This window comes from Thamnophis sirtalis, unplaced genomic scaffold (assembly GCF_051295495.1).
Source record: "Thamnophis sirtalis isolate CommonGarterSnake01/CBP01778 unplaced genomic scaffold, rThaSir2_p1.2 scaffold_3, whole genome shotgun sequence".
In the NCBI taxonomy this organism is placed as follows: domain Eukaryota; kingdom Metazoa; phylum Chordata; class Lepidosauria; order Squamata; family Natricidae; genus Thamnophis; species Thamnophis sirtalis.
Window position 1 is genome coordinate 105,557,551 of NW_028261383.1, and position 24,159 is coordinate 105,581,709.

Sequence of the window (24,159 nt, forward strand, 5' to 3'; positions counted from 1 at the left end):
TGTTCTTATTCAGGGGGTGGTAGACATTGAGACCACTTTATTGAGATGGAGCAAGAGTCATTGGGGATGAAAGTGGGATGGAATACCTTTTCCTGAGTTGGTCTCTACATCTGTGGCAGAATTCCTTTACAGTAGCAAAGTTTTCAATAGATATTTTATAGAGCTCCAAACCATCAAGATCTTTATCTAAGAACTTGAGAAAAAATATCAAAGGTTACACTGCATGAATAGGGATCCACCCGCCTACTTATATTATGTAATGCACATTTTAATTAGACCCTCACACCTCCAACTGTATATAGAATAGAAAAGAGTAGAGTAGAGTAGAATAGAATAGAATAGAATAGTTGGAATGGATCTTGGAGGCCTTCTAGTCCAACCCCCTGCCTAGGCAGGAAACCCTACACCATTTCAGACAAATGGTTATCCCACATCTTCTTAAAAACTTCCAGTGTTGGAGCATTTACAACTTCTGGAGGCAAGCTGTTCCACTGATTAATTGTTCTAACTGTCAGGAAATTTATCCTCAGTCCTAAGTTACTTCTCTCCTTGATTAGTTTCCACCCATTGCTTCTTGTTCTACCCTCAGGTGCCTTGGAGAATAGTTTGACTCCCTCTTCTTTGTGGCAGCCCCTGAGATATTGAAACACTGCTGTTCCGATATTATTGTAGTCCCCCCCCCCCCATTTCCCTTACCCTACCCTCCAAATAGAACTACAGTAAATCTCAGCTTTTGGTAGCATAGGCAACTTTTGCAAGAATCCCTTATTGGCACAATATAGTCAGCCATTGCATTTCCTTCTGACATCCTTTGATTTAAAAGAGGAATTGGGAGTAAGATCACCAAATCCTCCTGATTTCATTGACAGAGCCATGATGCATCTATCTACTTAATATGTTGCATGGCAGATCAGAAAATGCAGCCCACGTTCCTTTTGATTTTTATATATCAGATAATTTGTCCCTCATTTAATACCCAGCCTCCAAGGACATTTGCAATCAAAGGAGAGCATGTGGGCAGGCAGGAGCAGCCACAGATGGCATTTTTGTCCCATTGCTTCAAGTGTTGTTTTGTTATTCATGTGTGTTGCTGCAGGGATTGAAGTCAAAAGATCAGGCATGCAGACAGACATTGCATTGTTCATTCTGTCAAATGATAATACGTTGTACTGGTTTGACCCAGGAGAAAATTGCAAGTTAAAGCATCATAAAGAGGAACAGTTGTCAAAAGAATGTCACCATCATCCATTTTTATCTTATTTGGTTTGGCACCCAGGGTGTGCTTCCAGCTCAGTACACACACACACACACATACACATTGGTAGACAAATATTTTATTAGAAAAGTCTCCCTTGCATTCCCCCCCCATAACGACATCAAAATCAGAATCAAAAATAGACAGAATAAGAAATCTCCAGGAGCGGTGATTTTATTTTTGCCCCATTCACCTGAGGACATTTACACTCCTTTGGACTTTTACTGGATCAAATGTAAGCACCACTGAAGCCTCACGAGGATTGTCACATGCAACGGCTACACATTTTTGACAGGGCTGTGCAATGTTTTTCAATCTAATAAGACTGTTTCTAAGGCTTCAAAATCAAACACTGGAGGGAAAAAATCTATGCTGACATCATGGGTGAGAGGAAGAAGGAGAGCATAAGAAGGCATTAAGGAGTAAACCCAAATAGTTTTGATTCTTGCTATGGAAAATCAAAGGGCTCCCTGCAACAGATTTTCACCATCCAATTTTAGCCCTTGATAGAAACATGACTTCCCACCCTAACTTTAGCCAACATTATATAATGCATAAGGAAAGCATAGGTTTTTAAGTACAAGCACAGATTAGAGCTTAGAAAAGAAAAAAAGGCAGATTTAATAGCAATTTCCTCATGAGTTGTCAGGTGTTGATAAAATATATGCGTACATATGTTTAGAAGTGTGGTATCTTATCTTTTATATCTTCCAGGAGAGCTTTTCTAATATACTTCATAACAATAGCATTCTCTGCCTACACCGAACCCAAACTAAACCTTGTTTTTAAAAGCAAGAGCTTGGGCTTTTATAACTCAGAAACTCTACAGTTTGTTTTTCAACTACCATCTAACATTGTATACATCACATATCCTTGCTTTTGGTGATTAGGACACTTTTGATTAAATTCACCTGACTGAAAATTAAATTGAGTTTTCCAGGTTTGTTTTTTTTACGCGATATCTGTAAACCAAAAAATCGGATGATAAAAAGTCACGTTTTTATTTATATATATTCTTATTTAAGAACACTTCCGTCACTTTGTTTTCTTCTCTGCGTGTCACTTTACACTGATAAAATAGTAAATTTCAGTAGTAAAAAGTAAAAATGTAAGTATTTTTTTAGCAGATGAGAAGCATAAGCTTTCTCCCATCCAATAAGTGAGCTATAAAGCATACTTAATATCAGCTAGATCATGCCATGTTTTCAGATAAGAAGAAAGTCCAACTAATTCAACCCAATTAGTGAATATCACCATGCTTTACTTCATGGTATGCTTGTGTTCGAATGGAAAGCAGAGAAAGCAAAAAGAGGGTGGATTTTTGAAAGGTAGATTTATGTCTGAAGCGATCACTCTGTTCTGCTTTAATGTCAAAAAGTCTGAAACAAATTATTTCTGATTGACTAATGTGAAAGTGAAAAGGATATGCTCTTCTTTATAATTTTTATGAGTCTTTGTATGATTTGAAGCCACTGGATTCTATGAACATCACTGCCTGGAAACACGCTAGTAGAGAAACTTTGGTCTGTCTAAGAAAAATGGGGAAGAGGGTAACTCATATGAAGTCCTTTCCCTGACATAGTTCCTCATTCTGACTTCACAAGACTCTTCCTGTCACAAGGTCTCCATGTGCTTACACCTCAGTTCCCTCTCTTGCATACAGAGTATTATTGACAGGCAGGCTGTTGTAGAAACTGCTGTTGAACTGGTTAAGCACTGAACTGCTATAGCCAAGATGACCAGAGGACATGGAATTGGACCATTCACCACCCCCATGACTGGGAAGAGGCGTGTATGTGTTGAAGCCTACCATATTCTGTCCCATTTTGTCCCCAGCATCAGTGACAAGTCCGAGGGGCACCGAGCGGTTCACTGAATTGGACCCGTTCATGTAAACTGTCATGCTGGAGAGAAAATTGTTGAGACAGGGAGTAGTGGATGATGGTGGTGGAGATCTCTTTTCAGGTGAACTCTCAGTTCCCGATGAGTTTTCCAAAATATCTTGCTGTTCTGGAACCTTGGGGCTGCCACTTAAGGCACTGTCCTCTGATTTGTCAGAAGCCAAAGTCGCCGTGCTGGCACTACAATCAGATTTCTTCTTCCTTTTTCGCCGAAAATTTCCATTGTCAAACATCTTCTCACAGTTTGGATCCAGAGTCCAGTAATTGCCTTTCCCTGTTAGAACAAGAGCAAGAAGAGCAACATAAATATAACTGAAGCCAACAAAGAGCAGGTTCTCAGGGCTTAGTTTGGCTTGGATTCAGAAAAAGCAGCAGATTGGGCAACACCCTTTTTAAAAAATGGGGAGGAGAGGCTGCTTGTATTCAAATAACTCTGGCCTGGCCCTGTCCAGGTTGCCTTGAGGTAAAACTGAACTGTTAACAGTTTGTGCTTATCACACACACACACACACACACACACACACAAATCCCTACTTCTCCAACAAAATACTCCACAGACCCCTAATTAGCATCAGGAGAATGCACTGAAACAAAGCAGAGTTTGACCTTGGGCAAGACTGCAGGTAGGAAAGAGGGGAGTGGGATTTGGAAGTGTCTCCCAGCAATTGTTTTATCCGCCAAGAAATTATAAGGAAGAAACAGTTCATTTCACAGCCAAGGAAAGAGCCAACTGACCAAAGGAAAAAGGCTCCAGTGTCTTTATTCCACAGACAACGCTCCACAGAGCACAGAATGATCAATTGCCAACTTCTTCTTATCACAGAACTTTTAGAGAGATAGAATCAAACTCTGGCAAAGTGTGCCTTAGGGAATTATATTTCTGACTATCAAGCCATGCGAATTTGGCAAAGGAGGAAGCATCTCTGCAGTTTAGGTGGTCTCAAGCCATTTTGCCCCAGTGACCCATACCACCCTGTCTTTTTTTTTACCATCCACCCGCCTTCCCTGTGCTGATCTAAAGCCCATCCTTGTTATTGTGGCACAATTATGATTAGATGAGTTTGAAGATACCGAAAGCCTGCTTGTATTTACTGTGAGCGAGACAGAATCAGAATCTGGCTCAGATCTTTTGGCTGAAATCATGGTAAATGGAAGATCAAAGTGAGTACTAAGAAAGCTTCTTACCTGGATCATCTTCATCCCGGGGCACCTTCTTGAAACAGTCATTGAGGGACAGGTTGTGACGAATGGAGTTCTGCCAACCAGCCTTGCTTTTATTGTAGAAGGGAAAGTTGTCTGCCACGTACTGGTAGATCTGACTGAGCGTCAGCCTCTTGTCTGGCGCCCCATGGATGGCCATGGCAATCAGGGCAGAGTAGGAATAAGGTGGCCTGACCAGCTTCATCAGCTCCTCTTGAGAAGGCATAGGGAGCCAGCCCATTTCATTCGCTGTCAAGCCATGCATGTTGGGCAAGAGCTGCCTTTGCATTCCATAGGCTGGTGGGATGTAGGGACTGCCATTGGATCCTGGCAGGTAAGGTGGAGAATTAATGGAAGGTCCGTTTAGCCACAAGTAAGGATTGGGTGCCGCGGAGTAGTCCCCTGTTTCAAAGTTGGTGGGCCGTTGTGGACTAGGAACGTTCTGTGGGTGGAAGAAATTTTCATAGTAGATGTTCATTTCAGGTGGTTCCTGGCCGATGCTTGGAAATTGCGGGCTGCAGCGTGGAGGTGAATGTATCTGTGGATCAAATGAGCTCATAATCTAGCTCTGGCAGTAGCCCAAGTTCCAACACACCTGTGTTAGTCCTTTCCCTGAGACAGGTGCATCATCTGTGCTAGCTCGCTCCAGTACTTATACACCTGTAAATGTTTAGGTTTACTTTCCAAGACTCAGCCTCGTGCATCCTGATAGGCTGGAGATCAGGGTGATATCCCTTTTTTGGAATGCTGACAGCTCAAGCCAGTAATAGATGTCACATTAACCAAATTCGAAAGTTACAACTGTTTATCTTTTTTAAATGAATGGAGGAATTTTCCACTAGTATGATTGACAGGAAGAAAGCTGAAAATTACTTGCAGGTAAAACTGATGATCCTGTTCTTCAAATTCAGTTAGACCACAGCAGTAAAGACAAAGGCAGTTTAAGAACTTAATATTTTTTAAATTAACATTTAATTAACATTAACATTTAATCTACTGTAAATCCATGTATTTACCATACGCTAAATATTTTTTTTTCAAACTGTAGAGTTGCAAAGGCAGATGATAAACATTTTTTTAAAAAAAAATACTATTTCCATGTTCAGGAATCCTCAAACTTTACACTACTGAAGCTATTATCTGTGCATTAACCAGGGAACAAGTGTGTAATTTGCCTGGAAGCTGTTCTGTGAAGTAACAAATCTGATGGTGTGTTTGCTCAGGAAAAAAAGCCTCTCACAATGTTGAAGGAAACTACTTGTCAGGTAAGAATGCACAAGACTGTAACTCACATTTTTGTTAATTTTATTTTTAGCTTGGCCTGATCATAGCAATCAGAGGAAATGACCAAATCATAAAGTTTATTACTTTGGGATTAAATGAACAAAGGCCATGTCAGGTACTTTTCAAATTTACTAGTTTTCACGATTTAGGAAAAGTGACTTTTAAAAAACAATGTCAATGTCAAATCAGACTAATGCATATTTACAGTTGCTTCCTTTTAATGGGCACACTGCCGGCGTCTTCATCAGATACATGACTGCCAGAAATGTCTCGAGAGCTTTTCAACAGGAAGATATAAATGATAAGGAAAGCCACATAACATAGAAGGAAAAAGACAGCTTTCTACACGGAACAGAGAACTAGAGGATCTAATATACCCAATGGTATCCACAGAATGTATAATTTTATGTGTAATTTAAAGTTCTAAGTTAACGCTAAAAAAAAATTCAGCAGCTATATTATAATTCTGCATACGTCTTGCATTATGCATAGCATATATCCAGTGCCTTTCTATTACCTTTTTCTAAACTTTTTCGGGACTTAAGAAAAGGGATGCTAGAACTGATTACATATTTAGGAAGAGATGGGGGCCAGGCTTAACCAGAGGAGAGTCAGGAAATAACACAAAGGGGGCTGGCTACATCATACTCACGGAGGACTTTCTGTGCTTGTTTTAAACACATTAAGTCCATGTTAAGCTTTCCATTTTAATGTCAACACATTTCCCACTACAAAATGTCAAGAAACTAGCCAGGAGATTTTTATTGAATGTGTGTGTCTTAAGAAAGTTCCTGAGATTCAGTGTTGTTGACCAGGGAGGAACACACACAAATTCAGCTGAGTATAAAGAATGTATTGCTGTGATAAGGGATCTTTCTGAGTTTCGGCCTTCCTATAGGTTTTCCCCAAGTCTAGTAACTATGCATTTGAGGGGTCATCAAAATGTAAGATAAACAAATGAATTCACCCCAGTGAAAATATTCTTTGACAATCTTGAAAGAAAATAAAATGCTGTTGCTTATTATTTAAAAAAAAAATCTGTCAGGGTAACCCCTCCAGTAGGGGAGATTTACAATTTGTACAATCACCCTAAAGATCAAATTTACATAAATGTGTCTCAGAGGCTTCACCACAATATAAATCTTTCAACAGGAGTCATCACATCTTTCCTTTCCACCTAAAGTATTGTTCCAAATTCTTCAATTGATTTACCTTTAAAAGAAGCCAATACAAATTGCCACATGATCAACCTGTTTAAGGCAGTGGTGGGATTCAATTTTTTTTTTACTACCGGTTCTGTGGTATGGCTTGGTGGGCATGGCACAGCTTGGTGAGTATGGCTTGGTGGGCGTGGCAGGGGAAGCATACTGTAAAATCTCCATTCCCTCCCCACTCCAGAGGAAAGTTACTGCAAAATCCCCATTTCCTCCCGATCAGCTGGGACTTGGGAGGCAGAAGTGGTATTTACCGGTTCTCCAAACTACTCAAAATTTCTGCTACCTGTTCTCCAGAACTGATAATAACCTCTTGAATACCACCTCTGATTTAAGGAGACAGCAGTATTTCTTTAGGTTTTTCCAAGGATGTCTGTATGCTGAAACATGCAGTAAGACATATTGCAATGCCCTGATTAATCTGAAAAGTTATTTAGCCAGAACAAGGTGACAAAAATGATGATCACCTTGCAAGAACATGCAAACTGCACGGAGATGTCATAGTACAGCCAAGATTGACATGGCAGGACATGGTAGAGTAATATATCATGGAAAAAATGGATAGATTTCCCATCAAACCTGCTCAGATTTTTTAAACCCAAATTCAGGTTTTAATCTGGTGAATAATGTGAGAGTCTTAAATATAACAATTTCCATTAATATAGGAAAAGGACAATACATGTTGAAGAATCTTTGTTTCACAGAAAATTATGCCTGGCACAGAAACTAATTATGAGTGGTTGTTCAATAAAAAAATTACAGAGGGCGCTGGAATTTAGGAAATTACATAATTCTTCCTAATGCAGTAGGTGCTGTTTTTCCATCGAAGGTAACTTCTTCGAGGTGTAAGAGCTGTACCTGTGACCTTCCTTTAGCTTATAACCGCTGAAACAGTGCCACTTAAAATACAGTCCCTTCCAATGTGTCTCACTATAAAATCATAATTTCCTTGAGATCAGAAGAGAAACTATTCAATGTTTTTCAATGTATTTAATTACATTTTAATTGATTCTTGTGTAATTGATATATTGATCCATATTTATTTTTTCCATTCCAATTCTATTTTAGGCTGCATAGTCATAATTAAAAGAATCTATCCAGAAAGAACATAGGACTGGGACAGATTAAATCAACAATATTTCAATATAAGATCACCGATCATAAAGACGACTTATTCTTTTAATCAAAGGCGTAAGCAATAATTGACGTGTCCTTGTTAGAGTGGCAAATATTCTTTGTATCTTTGCAAAATAATGGTTAGGCTTGAAGAATGTTATATTTGAAGGCAGCCTTGCTTAGCTGAAACATATACATTTTCATGGTTTGGGACAATGGATCCCATAATTCACAATTACCATAGAAAATGAATGTAGAAGTCAGAAAATAGGAAAGCCAAATCAATCAAAAAGCTGCCTACCACTATAATAGATGCTGTAACATTGTAAGATTATTTCACTTCATAAGCTATATGGAATTGACATGAGAAAAGGCACTAGTTTATCTCAGATTGCAGTCTCCCTAGTAAACAATAGCTTGTGGAGAAGGTACATGGACCTTAATACAGAATAAACTCGTATTAGGAAGTTGGATATCAATACTGAAACCCTTTGAAAACATACTATTTAGGTTTCAAATTAATTAGGCAATTTAACTCCAATTTGCATTTACTTTCAAGAACAATCTGGCTGTAGTTCTTTGGACATTCAGAATTAATGTATAATTGTTTGGGGAGCATTAGGCCAACACATTAATTTGTGCAGCTGCATGAAGAGATTGATAGTTCTCAATTCTTCCCAATTATTAAATACAATTCTTTTAAAGTCACATTTTCAAACAAATAAAAATTCAATCAAATGCAATCAAACATAAATAGCTTCTAAACTTTGGTCACTATTATCAAATTTAAGATGTGAGGTCAGGATGTTTTCCATCCATTCTCTTGGCACCAAAACTGGGAAGAAGGCAGGGGTGGGATGCTGGGGGTTTGCACGAGTTTGGGTGATCCTCTAGCTAGAATTCTGCCTAGTTCGGCAAATCCCCAGATGCCACCCCTGGCTGGCCCCTCCCACCCCTCCCATCCCTTCCGCTCTAAGGTGTCTCCATGTGGCCTGTTCATCATGCCAGGTAAGTGCAGGACTTGCATGGAGGCTTGGGGGGGGGGGGAGAATGGGCCTACTGGAGGTTCCAGAACTCCAGAAACGGGTCTGTTTCCAGGCCCCGGAAAGAGTCCTCAGACCTACAGAGGGCCTCCGGAACACAGGGGAAGCAGTTTTTACCCTCCCGGAGGCTTGAGGAAAGCTGCTGGAGCCTGGATAGGGTGAAAAACACTGCCCCCCCCTTGCCATGGTGCAAGAGGCCAACTAGGCCACGCTCCCCATGGCCAAGACCATCCAGCAACGGAGCAGTGAACCCATTACTGCAATTTTTGAAGCCCACTACTAGAAGAAGGCAATGGAAATGGAGAAGCAAAAGCTGTACTCTCCATACAGTCTCATAGAAGATTCTTTGGGGCAGTATGATGATCATGTTGGCTGGAAATATTTAAAGTTGCCATGAGTTTAAATCTAGAGATGTTAGATTTGAGAAAGCTGATGTAAGGCCATAAGTAAAAGACTTCATACAAATAATAATAAAAATAATCTGTTTTAAAACTGACAAGGAAATTTCCAATATGGTTTTGTAGTGAAATGGTAATACTGTAATGATTTAAGCATGGACATTCAAGAAGTGTCCATCAAAGCATCCCTTACATCAGGGGTGGGTTTCAGGTGGTTCGCGGCGGTCCCTGCGAACCGGTTGATTGGCGAACCCGGAAGTAAGTAACTTCCGGGAACGCAGAAGGGTCCACCCGCCCGCCAGCGTTTCTTACCCAGTTTTGACTAGTTTTGTGCTTCCACGCATGCGCAGGATGCATACAGCGCCTGCGCGATCCTCCAGGAGCAGCTGGAGCATCGCACAGGCGCTAGTACGCATGCATGCACTGCGCGCGTGCACGAGGACGCCGCCGGCCCCGTTCCAACCGAACCGGTTGGAACGGGGCGAGAAACCCACCCCTGCCTTACACTGTAGCAGGGAAAGAGAAAACAAATAATTGCCAGCTTCCCTCCCCCATATGCATGCTGAAACCTGCTTCCATAATTGCACACTTTTTATTATGTGTGTGGTACTCCACAGATGTCAAAAAAGCTTATCTTTATAAAGAATCTTTTATTTCATTGAACGTTATGAGACTTTGACTCTCCATGGGCTACACTAAGTTATCACTTTGGCTTAACGGTCTCACTTTTGTTTGATAAATGAAGTACACTTCTTAACCGCAGGGCAAGCCCTTGAAACTTAGGGAGAACAAATGTTAACTGTTAAATCGCATTCACCACAAATGCAATTTGGTTTTCTTTGTTTCCTGGTATCATGCAACATTGACAATAATATTTTGAACACATGTTATTGCTTAGTGTGTGGAAACAACATGCTTTAGGTTTATAAATGTCTAGAAATATTATCTGACAAACATTGCCCCAATCAAAAACATTCACTATTCCTAGACGACAAGAACAGGCTCCTTTTTTTTAGCAGTTAGTCCAGGTACAATGAGACTAATTTCCCAAAAGTGGATGCAAATTTGCAGCTGTACAGATTCTTTCATGCTGAATGTTACAGAAATGCTACTAAAAGGTAGGGCTCTTTGAACATGTATTTTAAATGCCGAAAAATTTCCAATGCATTTCTAAAGAGCTTAATATACAATTAAACAACACACACACCTTAATGTGGAGTTAACTTGCTGACTTAGAATGTTCAGCTACTTGACTGGTTCAGTTTTGAATATTATAGATGAATAGCTCCCTCTTGTGAACGCTACTGGAAGTACACTGGAAAAAAATACATTCTTATATTCAGGGATGATAAAGATTACTACCCAAACCTTCACAAGCTACTTATACTGTATGCAATCTTCAGGGCTACCATATCTGAGTGCAAAAACAACAACTCATCACTAGATGGCAGAAGAAGACACAGAACACTTCAACAGTGCCATCTAGTGTTGGATTATCATTATAGTTAATTGTACCGTGGGCCAGATATTTAGACTGGATTTGGCATTTTTGTCCATCAGTTGAGTCCTTTCTCAGAATCTGGGATAGGCAGATGTTGATGTTTCATGGTGTTAAAATATTATTATGGGATGCAAGCTGTTCCAAGTAAGGCTGCCTTTGCAATTGACAGATGGTGGGGTTTTTTTCAGTGCCAAGAGTGTTCAAGTGGTACTCCAGATGTTTTGGGATTGCACCCAAGGTGCCTATTTCTATTGATACTATCTTTGTTTTCTTTTGCCGTAGTTGTACCACTTCCGTTTGCAGGTCTTTGTATTTTGTGATTTTCTTCCGTACTTTCTTTTCTATTCTGTTGCTTCCAGGCATGTAGCCCTTTTTAGAAATATAAAAAGTTCCTAAAATTACTCTAAACTATTTATAGGAACGAACAAATATCTACTTTTAAATTAACAATTTGTATGCTTTAAAGTATTTCATGACTGATACTTCTGGGAATGAATGTATCTTTTAATCTGAAATAACATATAACACATCAGTCAGTTTGTCACTGGAATTGCAGACATAATGAACAAAAAGAAGTTTTTCTAATTTTTTTAAAAATGTAGATGGGTCCCAACTAACAGATTGTTCCTGGAACACTGCTTTTAATTTTAATTAATCAAGGTTAATTTAATTTTGATTAATCAAAGAGAGCAACCCCATTATTCATCCGGATCATTCCCTTGTGTGCAAAGATAAAATGTGATGGACTTGAAGAAGCCACATTAGATGTAAAAATTATAATTGCTATGAAAGTTACATCAGAACTTATTTTCTTTTTCCTTTGCAAGAAGGACATATGCAGCCCATGTCTAAATATATATATAGAGGTGAAATGTGGGGAAAGTATTCTTTTAGAATGCTGGTTCGTATTCAGACATGAATCATTAGAGAATGTATTGCCAAAAAGAGTGTGAATTTTAATTACACCAAACAATTAAAAGCACTTTAAAAAATGAATACATACACTGTAATTAATTAGAAGGAAAACCTAAGACTTTAATACCATGCTTCCCAAAAGAGGATTTTCTTAGATTCACTAGTAATACAGTAAAGGATTGAGATGAATGTTTGCACTGTAATCTTCCTGGAGAGTTGTCACAGGAACTTAATCTGAAATGTTTAACCAATACCCTTTACCTCTGACTGACTTTTGAAATTAAACAGGGTTACAGTGGTTAATTTTGGATGGGGCTCCATCCAGAAATACCAGACTAGACTGAAAATACAACAGAAAGCTAGAGCTATAATGTTACTAAGAAAACCACAAAAATGTGACAAAAGTCACTGAGGCCAACTTTACATTACTATGAGTGACTATTTCAGCATTCATTTCCATAGTTGCATGAATTATGATCTGCGGTGATAAAGGACTATGCAACATGAGGTATCTAGAAATATTTCTCAAGAGAGAGGGAAGATATTATTCAGCTGCAATAAAGTAATATACTTGGAGTCACTATTTTAGTAGCTTTATTGTTCCTGAAGTATCCCTTCCCCCACCTTTCTTGAAACATTGACAAAGAGAATGCTTCCTTCCTTCGTTGATTTGTTTGGTGAAGAAATTCTTATATTGTATACATCTCAATTCATATTAAAACATAGTTGATGCATGAACATTTAACAAACCAGGCTTCTGTAGATTTCGAGTAGCACCAGAATACTAACTTTGATGCATAGTAGCTCAAACTATATTGAACTGAGACATTGAAATGAAGGCTATGGAAACAGATGTGTCTTGTTCACCCTGTTTGAAGGAACCAACTTAAGAATCTGGAACTGATTAATCAGTTGATAAAAAGAATTGAACCTTTTCTCTATTTGTCTATATGAGTGAGTTAATTTTAATATAACCCTACTTACTTACTTATGACAAGTTCTCAAACCATTAATACTCATTGCTCTGCAGAACAGCCAGCTCTTACAACTTCTCCTAAAAGCTGAGAAGTTAGGGACATTTCATGTTGTAAGAAGGTTAGTTGCCAAAATACTTTTGCAGCTCTGTTCCCACCCCCTCATCTGACCTTCATCAGATCTTCACTTTAAGAATATGTGGGATGCTTGAATCTTGACCCTCAAAATTCCATTATAACTTCTAAAAATAAGACACACAGTATGGTACATGGGATCAGAAATTTGTCAGTACCTTTGTTTTATTGCATATTGCAATTAAGAATGTTCTTTCAAATTCCACTACCAAACAGGAGATAGACCATCCGATTTTCACTCTCTGTTCCTTCCTTGGACGTGTCATTCATCCAACCAGTTTATACGGTACTACGAAGGCAGTAGATGAAAACTAAGTTTATACAGTACTACCAAAGCACTACATGGACAAAATTAGGAGTGCTTATCATCCACAGCTGTTTTTCCCAAATTTTGATGTAATCGTTTGGCAATCCTGTGAGTACAATAGGTCAACATCTAGAACATTTGTTCATTTGTGAACACCCAAGACTCAAAGTCTACATAGAGACTACACATAATGCATATAGAATATATTCTTACTGAATCCCACTCATATGAATTATTCATGATTTTCTTTTATATTATTTACTATTTCAAATTTCCACATTTCACTGTTCCATAGAAGCAACAATACATAATGGGAAAAGATGCAGCTCATCATCTCTTTTAGGACACATTACAACATCTGATCAGAAAGAATAGAATCAGCTATATTTCTGTGGGGTCCTTGATGCTCTCTCATCTTAGTTGTTTTCTTACAGATATTTCATTACCTAAATTGACTCCATAATTCAACCTTGAGCTATGAATATTCTCTTCTATTATCCACATTTGTTCTAGTGGAGTTACCTTGTCACTGGAGAACCTTTTGGGCACTTTCTGGAAAGTGAAGGGCTGCATTACAGACCAGGCCCCTCAAATAAGGTGTACTGAAGATGCTAAGTGAAATTTCAGAACATTCTAAGATTGGGCAAGGATTTTCCTTTCTATTCCTATGTGTTTTGCAAGAAAATAAATCCTTACGACTATAAAGTATATGTGGAAAACCCTGGTTTAAAATTCTAAAGAATCTCTGCCAGTCACTATAGTAGATAATGTTGAGTTAACTAGTGGTGAGATTCAATTTTTTTTTACTACTGGTTCCATGGGTGTGGCTTGGTGGGCATGGCAGGGAAGGATACTGCAAAATCCCTCCCCGCCCGCAATCAGCTGGGACTTGGAAAGCAGAGACTAGATGGGGACAGGGCCAGTCAGAGGTGGCATTTACCGGTTCTCTGAACTATTCAAAATTTTCACTACCAGTTCTCCAAAACTAATCAGAAACTGCTGAATACCACTTCTGCTTATGACATTTATTTATTGGGGTTTTTTTACCATCTGACTCCAAAATAACTGAGAGCAGTTCATAAATTCAAACTTAAAAAAAGAATTAAAAACATAGTGCCACGTAAATAAACAAATCTCTGCATGAAAACATATTCAAAAACTTCAGCCATTCCTATCACCTTTATCCATAAATGGGAGTCTATAGATCCTTAAATACAGAGGGAACTACTTAATAAACTGAGCGGAATTATACCATTAACACGCCACTATGCAATAGGAACTTATCCAATTGCTTAGAATGCAGTATTGATATTGATAAGTTTATTTTGTAGGCCGCCCTTTTCCCTGAGGGGACTCAGGGCGGCTTACAACTTATGGGGAGGGGGAATACACACAATGACGTATAAAAACAATACATAATTAAAAATAGAAACAACATTCATCATTCGGGTGGGGGCGGATTATAATCTTTAACCCCAGGCCTGACGGGATAGCCAGATCTTAAGGGCTGTGCGGAAGGTCTGCAGTACTGCAGGCTGCCTGCAATTTGGCAGATTGAATTTCACCAGGCTCAAGGTTGACTCAGCCTTCTATCCTTCCGAGGTGGGCAAAATGAGGACCCAGATTGTTGGAAGCAATATGCTGACCAGTGGGGGTTCCGGATCCCGTTGCAACTGATACAGTGTAAAGGGGCCTGGCGTCCACCACATGAATGTGAGCAGTGCATGCACACACACATGAAGTATGCATAAGTGTACTTACTGTCACAATGCTTCACGATGTCTCTGTGATGCTCCAGCTGCTCGGTGGTGTGGCACGCAGGTGGCATATGCTTTGTGCATGGAAGCGCCCAAGAGCTCAAATACAGGTAAGGAGGGCGGAAGGGCTGGTGGGCCCTCTGGAGCACCATACCGGAATGGTACCTGGTGCTCCTGGCAGGCACCAGTATGCCCGTACCGGGGCGTACCAGTCATAACCCACCACTGATACTGCCTCTGTAAACCACTTAGAGGGGGCTGTAAAGCTCTGTAAAGTGGTATATAACCTAAGTGCTATAGCTATTGATATATGTTGATTTTAATAGTTTTAGTTTTACTGATGCACAAGTTATACTTACCTGAGTTTTCAAATGTATAATGAAATAAGAGTTGTTTTGTTTTCTTTTTTTTAAAAGGAAAAATCAAATAGATTTTTCACATTTCTATTAAAAGTTAAGTATGCACAGTCACATACAATATTACTGTTTTCTAGCATGAGTCACTATCATCTATTTCCAAGCAACAGAAGAAAGAAAGGGAGCCCGAACAACATATTTTCTATTTTCAATTAGAAATGAAATTAACTCCCTTCAACTTGACATGCCTTGTTTCTATACAAATATTTTAACAAGTACGCTAAACAAAGAGCTTCATGTTAGGGAAAGCCTGTATATCAGAGAATTAATATTAAGCAATGAGCAGCACTCCAGATCTGATGATGGAAAAAAAGAAAAATAATAACTTATTCATTCAACACTTGATGGTGTCAGAATGATTCACTCCCTGTGTGAAAACTGTACGTGTTACAGCATCTGATTTTCTGTTCTACTAAGCTGTAAGTATGAGATCATGCAAATGGGAAAAGTGATATTTAGAAACACAGATTGTAGAGTTATTTCCCTTCATTGCTATACAGTGAGCACTTGAAAACTTTAAAGACCATCTATAACTCAATACTTCAGATAGGTTATAAATATTATGGTAAGTATTATTTTATTAACATTAGCCACTGGAAACAGTCCATTCTAAATGAGGGGATTGAAGTACTTTTATAAGATCACAATCAAAACATAAATATTAATAAATGACTGGGCACCTTATACAATTTATCAGCAAACCCAGAATGCATGCAATGTTTTTGCAGAAATATGTTCTTCCTTCTGATGGGATGTATGTAATATTTTTTGCTGAAATAAATGTTTTTGGCTCTTGATGGAAGAAGAGGGGTTATTGCTTTTTAGTGTGTGTGTGTGTGTGTGTGTGTGTTTGTGTGTATTCGTAGAGTTTCACAGGGGTAGATATTCTGGTCTTGTTGTATTCAGGTCTTTTCCCGTGTAAGATTGAGATTGTCTTGGCAACGTTTTGGCAAGGTCTCACTCACTATGTGTTTAAGCCAAAAACACCAGCCTGAAGATGGCGAGTGAGACCTTGCCGAAACGTTGCCAAGACAATCTCAATCTTACAATGGAAAAGACCCGAATACAACAAGACCAGCCTACCTACACACGTGAAAATCTACAAAAACAGATAGATAGATAGATAGATAGATAGATAGATAGATAGATAGATAGATAGATAGATAGATATAGAGATATAGAGATAAAGATTAGATAGATAGAGATAGAGATAGAGATAGAGATAAAGATAGAGATAGATAGATAGATATAGATAGATAGATATAGATATAGATATAGATATAGATATAGATATAGATATAGATATAGATATAGATATAGATATAGATATAGATATAGATATAGATATAGATATAGATATAGATATAGATATAGATATAGATATAGATATAGATATAGATATAGATTATAGAGAGAGGGGGCAGGGGGAAGGGTTGTTGTCTTTATAAGCTTCCCAGAGTCACTAAAAATAAGTTGGGTGGGCACATACATTTTCATAAATTTTGATAAATAAATGAATAACACAGAGGGAATTAGACAGATCTAGTTCCAGATCTAGAGTTCTGTATCTTGGAACTTCTGGACTTCTGACTTTCAGAATTCCAGATTTTGGGAATAAATGCCAAGAAAGCTTGCATAGGTAGTCCTCAATAGGCAACAGTTCATTTAGTGACTGTTCAAAGTTACAACAGCACTGAAAAAAGTTAATTATGACCGTTTTTCACACATACAACCATTGCAGTATCATGTGATCAAAATTCAGATGCATGGCAACTAACTCATATTTATAACCTTTGCTGTGTCCCAAGATCATGCAATCACCTTTTGTGATCTTTTGACAAGCAAAGTCAATGCGGAAACCAGATTCACTTAACAACTGTGTTACTAAGATAAAGACTGCAGTGATTCACTTAACAAATGTGGTAAGGAAGGTCGCAAAATGGGGCAAAATTCACTTAACAAATATTTCACTTAGCAACAGAAATTTTGGGCTCAACTGAGCTCTTAAATAGAGGACTACCTGTAGTCCTACAAGACTCACATGACATGGAAATAAATCCAAAAAGAGAACTTGAACCGGTGCCTTTATATTTTCCAATATTCTATGTGTTATAGAGATAGCGACTGCAGACTCAAAAAAAAAAAAAAAAAATCCAACCACAGCTGCCTTATCATTCAGGCTGGATTGTTTTTTATGCTAGGGAACATTTCAAGTAAGCGATGCTGGGTTCCCCTATTTTAAAATTCTACTACATCAGAATATCAATTATTAAGAGTAAGTTAATACCACACCCCCATTCTCGTAGCAATTCCAAAGTAACTTTCAGTTGCACCTTGAGGCAAGAAGTTGAACAGGTTTTTTTAAAAAAAGAAGTCCCTTTGATCATATGTTTATTAGATCAAAGCAATTGTACTGTGTGCTTCAGCTAGAAATTACAGAAACTAATGAATATTTTGACATAATGTTGGCATAATGAACCAATAAAGATATATTTCTTGAAATGACTTCCTAAAAGAAAGATGATACAATTTATGACAGAACATTTTAAAAACATACTATGGTTCTAAAATATTTCACACATAAAAATTATCAACCTATGGGCAAACTCAGCCTAGGCTATTACAACTCATTAATTAATGAGTGTACAATGCCAAGAAGACTGGTATGGCCCATTTTGGAAAAGAACTACTTAAGTCAAGAAAGTCAGACTGTTTCCTAATATGAAACAAATATGTCACTTAGCCATCTCCCCCCTCCCCCAGGAACAAGCAATAAAATAGTAGAGAGAGGTCATAAGAGATATTTCAGCAATGGAAGATAAATGCGTAATGATAAGTCCCATGGAATCAAGCAAGATGTTGATCACATAACATTTTGATTTTAGCAAACTTCATTACTGATTTTTCAGTCCAGTGGAATCAACTAAGACCCATTTTCTAATGTTTATATACAAGGATTGGAATAGGTGGTATCAATAGATTATATGCAATAGATTATGACCACAAATCTATATTTGCTGTCACACTCACACACACACACATATATATATACAATACAAAGTGCAAATATAAGGCAAAAGAATTGTAAACATCAAGTCCAGGGTTATATTATTTGGGTTACATTATCTTCTATGCACAGTGGAAGATAAATGCTTTCTCCAATGGCCACTTCATGTCATTGATTCCCAACATATTGAGATTAAGAACAGATTAACAAATCTTGCATATCACCAAAGTCACACATTTATGAGTGCAACAGCATTAGGTTTTGATTGATAGTACAAATGATTTTACATACATTATCAACATTGTAAGCAAACCTTCATTTCCAATTTAGAATTGGGTTTTTTTTAATTTGCCTATAATTATTTTCTTTCAAACAGTGGAATTTATTCACAGCTCTGAGACATCAGATTGCCGTTCACTCGTACACCTTCCATCTTCAGGTTGCTTGGACTTGTACTAGGTAGAAGAGAAGGAAAAGATTGGATGTTAACATTTGTATTTCTTTGTGACCTTATTGTAAGCAATCATTTCAGGATTGACTTTACTTTCTGTGAAGTAAGAACATTATATGAGAAAAAAAATATTTCTCACCCTTCTCACAATAGCTGGCTTTTGGAAGAAAGGGATTAGGGAAGACATGATAACTGTCTTCCAGTACTTGAGGGGCTATGACAGAGAAGAGGGAATTGATTTATTCTCCAAAACACAAGAGGGCAGGACAAAAAGTAATGGGTGGTTAATGAGAGATCCAACCAATAGGTAAGGATAAATTTTCTGACAGTGAGAACAATTAATCAATGGAGTAGCTTGGGTGCCAGTTGTGGATGCTCCATCAATAGATGTTTTCGAAAACAGACTAGACAAGCATTTGACTGGGATGATTTGAGATGGGCATTAGAGCAGAAGATTTCTGAGGTCCCTTCCAGCTCTATAAAATAACAGAGTTGGAAGGGACCCTGGAGGTTTTCTAATCCAACCCCCTGCCTAGGCAGGAATCGTACACCACTTCAGACAGATGGTTATCCAACATCTTCCAGTAATGGAGCATTTACAAATTCTGGAGGCAAGTTGTTCCACTGATTAATTGTTCTAACTTAAGAAATTTCTCCTCAGTTCTAAGTTGCTTTTCTCCTTGATTAGTTTCCACCCATTACTTCTTGTCCTACCCTCAGGTGCTTTGGCGAATAGCTTGACTTCCTCTTCTTTGTGGCATCCCCTGAGATATTGGAACACTGCTACCATGTCTCCCCTAATCCTTCTTTTCATTATGATTCTATGGTCTATAATATGCTCTATGTTCAGATAGAATTTGGAAAGCAATGAATAAATTACAGACTTGGAAGGATACCTTCTAAAGCAGAGCAATCATAGTTAACAGAAAAATCCACTGAAGTCTAGAGAAGAGGCTTTTTTTTTTGGATAAAAACAAGAATACTTTGATAATTTTAGAGACCTGATGAAAGTTGCCTCAGAGATGCATCCCTGATATCCCACCAGGATTAGGAAGCTAAGAGGCTCTTTTGGTTACTCTGCTAATTTCCTCAAGGTAGTGGAACAAATGTCAGAGTAATCCCATTGGGTTTGGAGGCAATCAGCAGGTTCAATGGCTTCTTTTCTTGAAAGAGCTACATTATTGTAAAAAGCCTGAATGGACTCAAATTATACGTGTCTAATTAGGTGACTGGTGTATTTAAAGTTAGTTCTTCCTGTTAAGGAAATATTTAAGAAGAGAGATTTGTTCATCCTCTTCCTGCAAGCTACAGGTAGTTCTCAACTTATAACAGTTTGTTTAGTGACCGTTCAAAGTTACATCTTCATTGAAAAAAGTGATTTATGACCATTTTTCACACTCATGATCATCGTAGCATCCCTTGTCCTGTGATCAAAATTCAGATGCTTGGCAACTGACTCATATTTATGATGATTGCAGGGTCCCAGGATTGTGTAATCACTTTTTGTAATCAAGCAAGCAAAGTCAATGGGGAAGCCAGATTCATTTAACAACCATGTTACTAACTTCGCAGCTGCAATGATTCACTTAACAACTGTGGCAAGAAAGATCGTAAAATGGGATAAACTTAGTTTATAAATGTCTTGCTTTTGTTAAAAATGTTAAAACTGTAAAAACACAGCTAAAAAGAGATCATTTACTGTACAATCAGGCCAGAAACATTAACACAGAAGATCAGAGCAGCAAAAAGAAGCTACTCCGAAAAGCTAAGGAACTAGTTATCAACAAATGAACCAGCAAACATGTGGAAAACGCTTTAAAATATCACCGATTACAGCAAACCACCTTCCCAGGCTGAAGGAAATCATCAACTGGCAGATGACCTGAATGTGTTTTATTGAAGGTAAAGAGAAAACTACTGCCACCCATCTCCACAATCCCCATCTCAGACACACCTACAACAGCCAAGCATCCTACAACTGACCCCATCCCATCAGGCCCACAATTTTACAGAAAATGAGATGCAAGGCCTATTTCACAGACAAAAGCCAGGAAAAGCATCAGGCCCACACAAGATAATTCCTTCCTGCTTAAAAGCTTGTGCTGACCAACTGGCCCCCATATTCACCTGCATCTTTAATAAATCACTAGAGATGTGCTATGTTCCTTCTTGCTTCAAACACTCTACTATCATCCCAGTGGCAAAGAAACCCTCAATCAAGAAACTGAATGACTTCAGATTGGTTGCTCTAACATCTGTAGTTATGAAAACCTATGAAAGACTAGTGCTGGCCCACCTGAAAACCATCATGGATCTGTTGTTAGATCTCTTGCAATTTGCCTACCGAGCAAATAGATCAACGGGTGATGCTGTTAATATGACTCTGCACTACATCCTACAACATCTTGAATCTCCAAAGACCTATGCAGGGGTCCTCTTTGTAGACTTCAGTTCAGCATTAAATACTCTCATTCCAGATATTCTTCTAACCAAACTAAATCAGCTAGCTGTACCTGACCACATTTGTAAATGGATCATAAGCTTCCTAACAGACAGGAAGCAGCAAGTGAAGCAGGCAAAATCATGCCAGATACCTGTACAATTAGCACAGGGGCCCTCCAGGGCTGTGTGCTTTCTCCACTTCTCTCTATACACCAATGACCGCATCTCAAAAGATCAATCTGTTAAAGTACTGAAGTTTGCAGATGATACAACAGTTATTGGTCTCATTCTAGATAATGATGAATCTGCATACAGACGGAAGGTTGAACAACTAGCCTTGTGGTGCAACTGGAACAATCTTGAACTAAATACACCCAAAACCGTAAGAATGATAGTAGATTTTAGGAGAAACCCTCCTATACTACCACCTCTTACAAGACAACAAGGTATCAACACTAGTGACCTTTGAGTTTCTAGGTTCTATCATATCTCAAGAGTTAAAATCAACACCTAACATCAAAAACATCATCAAAAAAGCACAACAAATAATGTCCTTTCTCCGCCAACTCAGAAAGCTCAAACTGTCCAAAAAGCTGCTGATTCAGTTCTACAGAGGAATTACTGAGTCTGTCATCTGCACCTCTATAACTATCTGGTTGGTTCTGCAACCAAACAAGACAGACACAGACTTCAATGGATAATTAGAACTGCAGAAAAACAATTGCTGTCAACCTGCCTTCTATTGAGGATGAGTCAAAAAGAGGGCTGTGAAAATATTTACAGACCCCCTCACATCCTGGACATACAGGTGAAACTCGAAAAATTAGAATATCATGCAAAAGTTCATTTATTTCAGTAATGCAACATTTTGGGGACAACTGTAGTCATAGGTCTAAGTCATAAGTCTGAAGTCATTTATTCATTTATTTCAGTAATGCAACTTAAAAGGTGAAACTTATATATGAGATAGACTCATTACATGCAAAGCAAGATAGTTCAAGCTGTGATTTGTCATAATTGTGATGATTATGGCGTACGGCTCATGAAAATCCCAAATCCACAATCTCAGAAAATTAGAATATTACATGCAATCAATAAAACAAGGATTGCACATACAACAATCTTGTTATTTGTATCTTTAAAATTTATATTGTTTTATTTTTTCCTAGTATGATTTGATTGCTTATTAGTAAGTTATGTTTATCATTATGTGTTGTATCTTATGAATCATGATAAATGTATTTTTTTTATTTACAATGAAAGTATATGTACCAGAGACAAATTCCTTGTGTGTCCAATCACACTTGGCAAATCAAGAATTCTATTCTATTCTATTCTATTCTATTCTATTCTATTCTATAATGGGTGAGTGGAGTTTAATAATAACAGAGTCACATCACTAATGCCTGATTTCTAGCATCCCCAGGCTAGATGTACAATCAGGTCTTACAGGACCTTCAGAAAATTAGGAGCAATGGAGCCAACTTAACCTCAGCGAGAACGATATTCTGCAATGCAGGCGTGGCAGTTGAGAAAGCTCACTGCCAAATGTAGCTCCCCATATAATTGAACCCACAGCATGCCCTCTCTACTGGATTTGGAGACGGGAAGATGTAAGTAATTAATAGATACCGTTAAGTAATTTATTCCCTCTAATTAGTTATCAGGATTCTTACTTGGAATGCAGCATCTGGAGAGAGGAGCAGTAATATTTATTTCCCCAGCACAGCCAGAACAGAAGCACAATGCAAAGTTAGATGACCTTCCTAAAAATATTTATTACTGCAACACCAAAGGAAGCTATATATAAAACAACATTTGCAAAATGCAAATTTAGAAAGAGGAGCAAAGATGGGCTTTGGTTCACATCTCTGAGGGATAGATAGGAAAATGTAAATATAACCAGAGAAGCAGATAGGATATGCATGCTACAGATCACGTTAAAAACTATTGTTTTGCCTCTATGGCAGGCTCTGTACTTGGGAAGTCTCAAAAATAATCTCAGGTTCTGGATTCTAGAATGAACAGAACAAGCCTACATATTCAGGACAACATTTCCACCTCAGCTTGGTCTAAAATTGTCTGCAAGATTGACAAGGGAGAACTGAGAAATAGCTTTTTGCCTTCCAGTTTCCTGCTGGGACTAATTTATTCCCTATATTATACAATGGGGGGGTGGGAAATCAAAGTTTCAAGCTAGCATATATTTTCATTAAATTAGGTGCAATTTATTTTTGAATGAACCCTTGAGGAATCAAAATGCAATGCTGATGCACTGAAATTCTGTCTCTGGAGAACTAACATAAAAATATTTCTTGTAGTTAATGTTCAATCTGTATGTTTTTAACAAATCGATATGCTGAGAGATATATTAGGTGTCAAGGTAGCCTGAATTATCTTTGGTTAAGTTAATATGATGGCATCAAATAAACACCCCAACTGTGTCAATCAATCAGCTGACAGTGCTTCTTACCATATTATATAATTGATATAATAATTGCAACAATCTATCGGGAGTGCTTTAAAATGATAATACAGTCATCATCTATGAAAACTGAAGCACAGCCTAGTCAAAAATAATGTGACACTCTATAGCCCCAAAATATTCAGCATTGTGATCAGATGGCATGGACTAAGAAGCATATTTTGTACTAAAAAAATCATGTAAACCCATTGCTATCCAATAGAAAATAAAATAAACAAAAAACCCTCCAAAGTCAAGTATTACAGATATAGTCCTCGATTTACAATAGTGACCATTTGAAGTTACTGAAAAAAGTGACTTATGACCATTTTTCAAACTTATGACCACTGCAGCATCCCCATGATTACATAATCAAAAT

General features: G+C 38.0%; 2 protein-coding genes and 1 long non-coding RNA gene across 4 annotated transcripts in view; 1 reads left to right on the forward strand and 2 right to left on the reverse strand.

Moving 5' to 3' along the window:
- Positions 1–1,235: 1,235 nt before the first annotated feature.
- On the reverse strand, positions 1,236–5,012 carry FOXI1 (forkhead box I1). The gene is made up of 2 exons (XM_014076571.2): positions 4,342–5,012; positions 1,236–3,430 (listed from the first exon to the last, which is right to left on the reverse strand). The coding sequence occupies exons 1-2, from the start codon at positions 4,913–4,915 to the stop codon at positions 2,889–2,891; spliced, it is 1,116 nt and encodes a 371-aa protein (XP_013932046.1). The 5' UTR covers positions 4,916–5,012; the 3' UTR covers positions 1,236–2,888.
- Positions 3,437–22,175, forward strand: LOC148048094 (uncharacterized). Of its 2 annotated transcripts, none has more exons than XR_015695975.1 (3): positions 3,437–4,317; positions 5,463–5,621; positions 20,777–22,175. It is a non-coding gene; the product is annotated as an uncharacterized LOC148048094 (long non-coding RNA). The 2 variants fall into 2 exon arrangements; XR_015695974.1 differs by lacking the exon at positions 3,437–4,317 and adding an exon at positions 5,102–5,235.
- The window catches only part of DOCK2 (dedicator of cytokinesis 2), a 293,899-nt gene continuing 287,532 nt past the window's right edge, over positions 17,793–24,159 (reverse strand). The window contains exon 52 of the mRNA XM_087709665.1: positions 17,793–18,878. Within this exon, the coding sequence (XP_087565791.1) occupies positions 18,810–18,878 (69 nt within the window). The 3' untranslated portion in view covers positions 17,793–18,809. The remainder of the gene's footprint in view (positions 18,879–24,159) is intronic.